The following is a 7,417-nucleotide window of genomic DNA, read 5'->3' as shown; positions in this document are numbered from 1 at the left end:
CAACTTCTCTGCTCGGCGCGCCCGGTGGTAGGCTTGCGTCGGTGATGAGGGGAAATCAGGCTTTAATCCGTTGTTAATAGTATCTCGGTGTTCCGCCAAGTCGCTGCGGCCTACCTCAAACGCCAGAAGCATGCGGGCAACAGAAACATTTTCCGGATGAATTCGCTACGCGAGGGAAAATAAAACAGTCTCTGTTGTTTAGAATAGGTGGTGGTCGTGTTGTACTCTTGTACTTTTAGATCATATTTCGAGCAAATGGGGCCACGAGAAAGGGGGTGGGGGGTATTGGGTCTGCTTCACCTCGGGAGACGAGCTCCACTCTACGATTCTTTTTTTTTGCAGGTTGATTTAGGCAGAGAGCAGAGACATTCCTCAGCAGTTGTGTCAGTTCATTGAGAGACACGGTGCTGGGATCGGCTAGACAACGAGACACGATAAAGGGATCGAATTTCTGGTGGGTAACGCAAAAAGGTCAAGCATCTCCACATCAAAATATAAACGGTGAACTTGTTCCCCCCCCATCTTTCACTCACATTATTGTCTGTCAGGAACAAAGCACACTCCTGTTCATCTTCAAGCTGGGTGGTAGGTTTGACTTGGGTGGTACTTTAAATGTAAGACCTTCTTCTGTTCTTTCAGAGCTGACGCAGTGGTATTCTATTTCCCCACAAACCAGGAACGTTTTTGCAGAGAGCATCTCTTTTGAAGTCATCAGTGAGCCACAGGAGGTATAGCGCTTACTTTTAGCCGTCTTTTCATTTATCGTTTGCATTTGAACGCAGGCTTGGTGAGCAGCTTGTGATTTTTTAAATCCCAGCTTGCAAAACCTTTTTATAGTTATTTTGTTTTATTTTTCTTTGAATGAGAGCTCACATCAGCTCCAAGGCTAAGGATGCTTTCCAGTCATCAGACCAAACTTTTTTTCAAACTCATTGAAGTAACATTGTGCGAAATATCGATTATGCAACATCCAATTCACAATAATATATGTTTAATAAAATAGCGTACACCATTTACTACTCTTCCTTTTAATTCACAGTGACTGCGACAGCTTGACGTGTTACCTCCACTCAGTCCAGCGGTTTCCCCCTAGGGCAGCCATTCTACGATGCATGGACTGAGTGCTTTTGTGTGTGTGTGTGTGGGGGGGGGGGGGGGGGGGGGGTCAGGGCACAAAGACCTCAGCGGTGGAAGAATGCGACAGCTTTTCCCTCTGAAATCCAAACAGTCCAGAAAAAGAATACCTGGGCCAGAGGTTAATAATAACACAAGAGGCCGGCTGTGTGTGTGAGTGTGTGTGTGTGTGTGTGTGTGTGTGTGTGTGTGTGTGTGTGTGTGTGTGTGTGTGTGTGTGTGTGAATGTGCGTCATAACATACATGTTATGGTTTCAGGTGTGGGGGGGTCGACTTTCCCTTTGGGGAAAAAGGGTCTTAAAAGGGCTTTTTCTTTTTTATTGTGTGTGTGTTTGTCGTCTTTTTTATTTGGCGTCAACCTTAAAAGAAGGGCAAATGAGACACAATACGAAAGGAGGCCTATACAGAGAGTCTTGTTGTGTTGTTTTCCCCGTCAAAGACCCATCGCACACCCGAGGGACTCCACTGTGCCTCCAGATGGACTCCATGGCCCCACCTAGCTTGGCTAGCACATGCCTTGGGGCGCACGTAGGGTCCCATGCACACAGCGTGTAAACAGACCAGTGTTTGACTGGTCTGTGGATGGTAGCGCACACACCCCGCGGGGTCTATGGCCCCACCCAAAGTCTTTATGTCTGGATCCCCCCGGACGGGAGACACACTGCCGCCATCTGTGATGATGGATACCATCGGTTGATGTTTAGTCGCCGGTCGGCGTCTGCCTTCATCTTATCCTCGCAGATGTTTACTTTTGTGTAGATTGTGTTTGTTTTAACGAGAGTAGGATGGCTTGGGTTAGGATATATTCAGCTTTTTTTCGTTATCTGCTGATAAGTATACACGTGTGTCCGCAGGAATACCAAGTGGACTAAATATATTCTCACAATGGAGAAGAGGGTGTGATGAACGGCCTGCTCAACGTCTTAAGAGCATTGCGTTCGGGATGGAAATAACCGTTTGCTTATCTGGAATCACTGAATATTTATTTGTCTCTGCCTCTACCCCTTATCAAATAATAGCTTTAGAATGTCTTCTTCCAGCGTGTACATTCTGCCTGCTGATGGGTCACTGCGACGAGGGCTAAAACGTTGTCGCCTTGTGGACCCCGACAGCATCTTTAACCTTCTGTTTGTGTTTATAAACCACTCACAGCTAGCTTGTCCTTTGCCAACACTCACTTAGACATTACTTAACCTTGCCTCAACACAGGCGGGGGGGGGGGGGGGGGGGAGTTAGGGGGGGAGGGATGGAAGGATTAAGTGATTGAGTGAGGTAGGCTGGACGTGAAGGAGAGAGGGAGGGAGGGAGGGAGGGAGGGAGGGAGGGAGTGAATAATGGCATCAACGAGGGAGGGAGGTAGTGAACAGGGGATTAAGAGGGTGAGGGTGGTAGTCACTCATGGCTCTTGTTAAAATGTATATTTGTAGACTTCACTTTTTTCTATCGCATTCATTCACAACGTTTTGAGATAATGAGTGTCTAATGACAGCCCGGTAAATCAACCTCAGCATCTCAATATAAAGCACTTAGGCCTGTGGTTCAGCAGGAGGGGAAATAAAAAGGACAGTGATTGCCCTTTAAAAGTTTTGTGGCGCAGGTCCAAGTACAGAATAACAGGATAGGAGGACTATTTTTGGGGTTATGAATCAAAGTGTCTGTCCACAGCTGGAGGAGAGAGAGAGAGAGAGAGAGAGAGAGAAAGTGAGAGACCGACAAAAAGAGAGTCACACAGAGAGCGAGAGACAGGGTGTGACAGGAATCCATAAAATATATTAGCAAGGTTAATAATTAGGTCACAGTGTACTGGGAACAGAACACCTCCTATATATGAATACATCATCGAATACATAATGGAACGTATTGCTGCAAAGTGCAGAGAAGACTAAGTCCCTTTGTCTTGTTGACACCGTGATGGCATCTGAAGTCATACAAACATGTGAAAGTGACAAACCAAACGTGAAAGCAAGACAACATGATGCCACAGATTTGTCTTGGACACAAAGCTCTCTGGCAGAATGAGGTCACACAACACAGACTTCTTAACGCGGTGAAACGCTCCTATGAGTGTCAGCATGCATGGAAAGTCGGGAACGGACCCATGCTGGGTCCAATATGGCTGAATGGCTCCCACCTGAGAGATGATCACGTTATTAATAACCTATTCAGGGTTTTTTTTCCGCCTCCGGATGCGAAACCTATTTCGAGACAGGCATGGTTTTTATTTAATCAATTTGCAAATGCGGTAACAATCAGTGGTCAGGGAGCAACATTGACAGAATATCTGAGAGCACAGAGGAATCTGAGAAGCTAGCCCTTAGATGAAGCATGTGCTCCAACTCAACAGTGACCCTGTGGGATTCGGGATCATTACAGGCCCTGTCCCCCATGTGGACCTCATCCTCCACGAGCCCACGCGTCGCCACGGCCTACTTCATGTGACGTGGTGTCCTGAGACGGGGTGTCATGTGACGCGGCGTCCTGAGACCCTCCACACACCATCGTCAGACTGATGGATAAATGATTCACTGATTCAGTGAATCATTTATCCATCTTAGGTCTTAAATAGATGCACAGTCCCTCGGTCGTCTCATCTTGGTAGTGGGCTGATGGTGTTGGTGGTGGTGGGGTTGCGGGCGGTGGTGACGTCGGTAGGGATTGAGGGATACGGTGACCCATCGTCGTTTATTCCATCCAATAGAGGGGAAAGAGCAACCGCCAACAGGAGACCCACAAGACAGCTTGGAGACCTTTCGATGAGTCCACCCCTCTTCAGATGCTTCTCCCCATGCAGGCTTGCGGGTCATGTTTGCCCGATGGAAGGTTAACTCTCTCTCTCTCCCTCTCCCTCTCCAACTCTCTCTCTCTATCAGTTCCTTTTCATCTCCTTTCATGCGTCCTCCTGTGTGTGGAGGGTCCTGCTTCCCCAGTCCGTCTCATCTGTCCGTCGTAGAGGGAGATGCTTCCTAGTGGCAGGGTCCTGGTGGACAAGACACAGGGAGGACAAGGATGAAGGAAAATCCCAAACAAACACCTAGAGGCACTCATGCACAGCACACCCTTACACACACACACACACACACACACACACACACACACACACACACACACACACACACACACACACACACACACACACACACACACACACGTAGACACATCCACACCAACCCACATGCATACATCATATATAAATAGGCACACACACAGACACACAATAGCAAAACATTTATATTCAGTATGCACATGCTTCCAGTAAACTCTTGTTTCTCCCTAGTGAAATAAAATAAATGTCATTCATTGAAGCCCCAAAGCGCTCTCTCTCTCTCTCTCTCTCTCTCTCTCTCTCTCTCTCTCTCTCTCTCTCTCTCTCTCTCTCTTAATCTCTCTTGCTGTCTCTCTCTACCGTTCTATTGATGCAAGTCATACCCTTGTTTGGTTACTAGAATGAATGGTGTGTGGGTGGGACGTGGGTAGGTGTAAGGGCATCCCTATGATAAGGCAGATAGAGGAGGTGTCCTTGTGAGTCACTCGTAAACCTACTGCTGTAACACCGTCTCCATCACGACTGTCACCGTTTGTCTCTGTTGCTGCAGAGTTATGTGTCTTTGAGTGTGCATGTGTGGGTGTGTATGTGTTTGTCTGGGTGCCACTGTGCCTGTGTGTGTGTGTGTGTGTGTGTGTGTGTGTGTGTGTGTGTGTGTGTGTGTGTGTGTGTGTGTGTGTGTGTGTGTGTGTGTGTTTGCATGGGTGTGTGTGTTTGTGTTTGTTTGCGTGGGTATTTTTGTGTGTGTGTGTGTCTGTATGTGCGCGTGTGTTTATGTGTGCGTACACGCGTCTGCTGTGTTTGCATTGGAGGGGGTATTTTTGTGCCTGTGTGTGTGTGTTTGTCTGCCTGTGTGTGTGTGAGTTTGTGTGCCTCTGTGCCTGTGCGTGCTAGGTGTGTGTGTGTGTGTGTGTGTGTGTGTGTGTGTGTGTGTGTGTGTGTGTGTGTGTGTGTGTGTGTGTGTGTGTGTGTGTGTGTGTGTGTGTGCGTGCACGCGCTTGTCTCTGCAGTACATTACTCTACTTTAGGGAGAACAGGGTGACCAATCCTGATAGTCGAATTCAAGATGCAAGGCTTTAGACTCCCAATACAATGTCTGCAAATAAACTTCCAAGCAGGGAGATAGAGAAGGAGAAAAAGTAATATATCGTACATTAAGCTCTATGGAGCTCACTACAAGTTCATGCATATGAACATGGGTTATAATCATGTCACCCCAGAACAATTTCACACAGAAAAATAATTGTACGAGTTATTTCACAATGGACGCCATGTGGTCAGTGCAGTCTCCTTTTCACTTCACAACGAAGGTAGCCGCAATAAAAACCCTTTACTACCGCTCAAGTTTATAATGCCGTCACAAACGTTGCTTTTGCCTCGGTTTGCCTCGTTTCTCTCTGGCACGAGGCCAGAGGTTTTTTATGATTAAAACCAGATTGTTCTTGCCCAACTTGAAACGGCCCCAGAAAAACAGATTGCAGTTTTGCATACTCTCCACAAGAGGGGAGCAGTGGACCAAAGTGCCTCGCTGCTTCTTGAGCTAGTGTGGCTCTATTTTCGGGTTTGTTCTTTAACAGCATTTGTTATTCATTATTATTTACTCATAGTTTGTATTGCTGGAGGATAACACATGTAATAGTAATAATCGGTTGACTTAAGGCATTACATGAGGCATAAACAAGCACAATCCAAACTGCAGCAAATTTTTTTATACTTGCTCAAAGAAAATTAAGATGTTAAGACTGGAATTACTTCATAGAACATTCTGTTTGTCTGGTAGTACTTCAAAAGATTAACTACAACAGAGCTCTCTCAAGATCCGAGAAATTGTTCTTGTGTTTTGTACGATATACGGGGAAAATAGTCAAATAAGTAACTATAAAGTCTGGCAAGGTTATTGGTGTAATGATTCTCCAGATCTGGCACAAAACACAACATCTCCTCAAACAATGAAAATCAAATCTTGACTCGAGGAACATTGGATCGGGTCTTGCTTCTTTGCACTTTCTATTAAGTTAGTGCAACAGACGTTTATCGGATAACGCATTCCTTTTATGTTAATCTTGGGAGCGAACTGCTTTAGTTAATACGCTTTAAGATAGTTTTTTCCCTCTGTTCTGACTCAAGTGAGGCCTGGGAAATAATGACAACAACAAAAGCAGACACATAGATTACATCTACTGCCCCCACAAACACACACACACACACACACACACACACACACACACACACACTACCGCTATTCATGATCCGACTTCCTCCCCAGCCCACGCACCCATAAAGAGTGACGAACGTCTCCGGCTACACCCCTTCATAAAAGTCCATGAAGTCAACGGTAGTGTCCAGAGCTCATAAAAAAAAAGAAGGAATCGCATAAAAAAAGCGACCTACCATACGTTCTCGCCCTGGCTGGCTCATTCAGACCTCCATCGTCGTTCCCGGGTCTTATTTCAGGCCCCTGGGGGCCCAGGCCGGCCGGCCCTCTCCGTCACACCATGCTGGTGTTCTGTCTGCGTCTCCCAGGGTAAGGGGTCTGGGTCTTCACGGGGATGGGAGGGGGCACCGGGCCCTTCCCGCACCTCCCGTTCTGGGGGTACGGCGGGGGCTTCTGAGTCCTGGGCCCCGGCGACCGCGTCCCTGCGGCGGTCCCCACCTCGGGGTCCGTGCCGCGGCGCCAGGGGTCCTGCAGCTCAGAGTACCTGGGCGGGCACAGGTTGAGGAGGTGGCCGTTGGAGACCAGCTGCGGCCGCTTGCGCCCCGCCCCGTCCCCGGCGCCCGGCGGTCCCGGGGGCGGGGGGACGCGGCTGGTCTTGACCACGGACGCCACGTGAACGGGCGAGGGGGCGTTAGTCCTGAGGAACACGTGGTTCTGGACGGACGGCGGTTTGGGGTTTGGCGCCGGCGGCGGGGCCGCGGCGGGGCCGAGGTCGACCGGGCGCGGGGGGACGTAGGAGTCGGCGGGCTCGTTGCCGGGGGTGACGGCGATGCCCTCGTCGCCGAGGTCCATGTTGGCCGTGAGGCGGTCGATGTGGTCCACCACCTGAACACACAGCGTTACATCTGTTAGGCCAGTAGAACTAGGCAGGGGAACCGCCTCACGTACCGTGCCCACCACAGCACACATCCTGCCAGACAAAACCGAACGTAACCTCAGTTTACCTCAGCATAGCTGTCATTCCTTGCAAAAATATAACCTTCATTTATGTATTCATTTCTGCGCTGCAACCCAATGATAGGGTT

General features: G+C 48.6%; 1 protein-coding gene across 2 annotated transcripts in view; it reads right to left on the bottom strand.

The window, feature by feature from the left end:
• Positions 1-2,875: 2,875 nt before the first annotated feature.
• Positions 2,876-7,417, bottom strand: part of LOC115548853 (basic proline-rich protein) — a 7,469-nt gene continuing 2,927 nt past the window's right edge. For both annotated transcript variants that reach the window (XM_030363726.1, XM_030363725.1), the window contains 2 exons: positions 6,569-7,217; positions 2,876-4,111 (listed from right to left, as the gene is read on the bottom strand). In XM_030363726.1, the coding sequence (XP_030219586.1) occupies positions 6,666-7,217 (552 nt within the window). In that variant the 3' untranslated portion in view covers positions 2,876-4,111; positions 6,569-6,665. The remainder of the gene's footprint in view (positions 4,112-6,568; positions 7,218-7,417) is intronic.

Source organism: Gadus morhua, chromosome 8, assembly GCF_902167405.1.
Source record: "Gadus morhua chromosome 8, gadMor3.0, whole genome shotgun sequence".
Taxonomy (NCBI): Eukaryota; Metazoa; Chordata; class Actinopteri; order Gadiformes; family Gadidae; genus Gadus; species Gadus morhua.
This window is presented reverse-complemented; position numbering and strand designations above follow the sequence as displayed.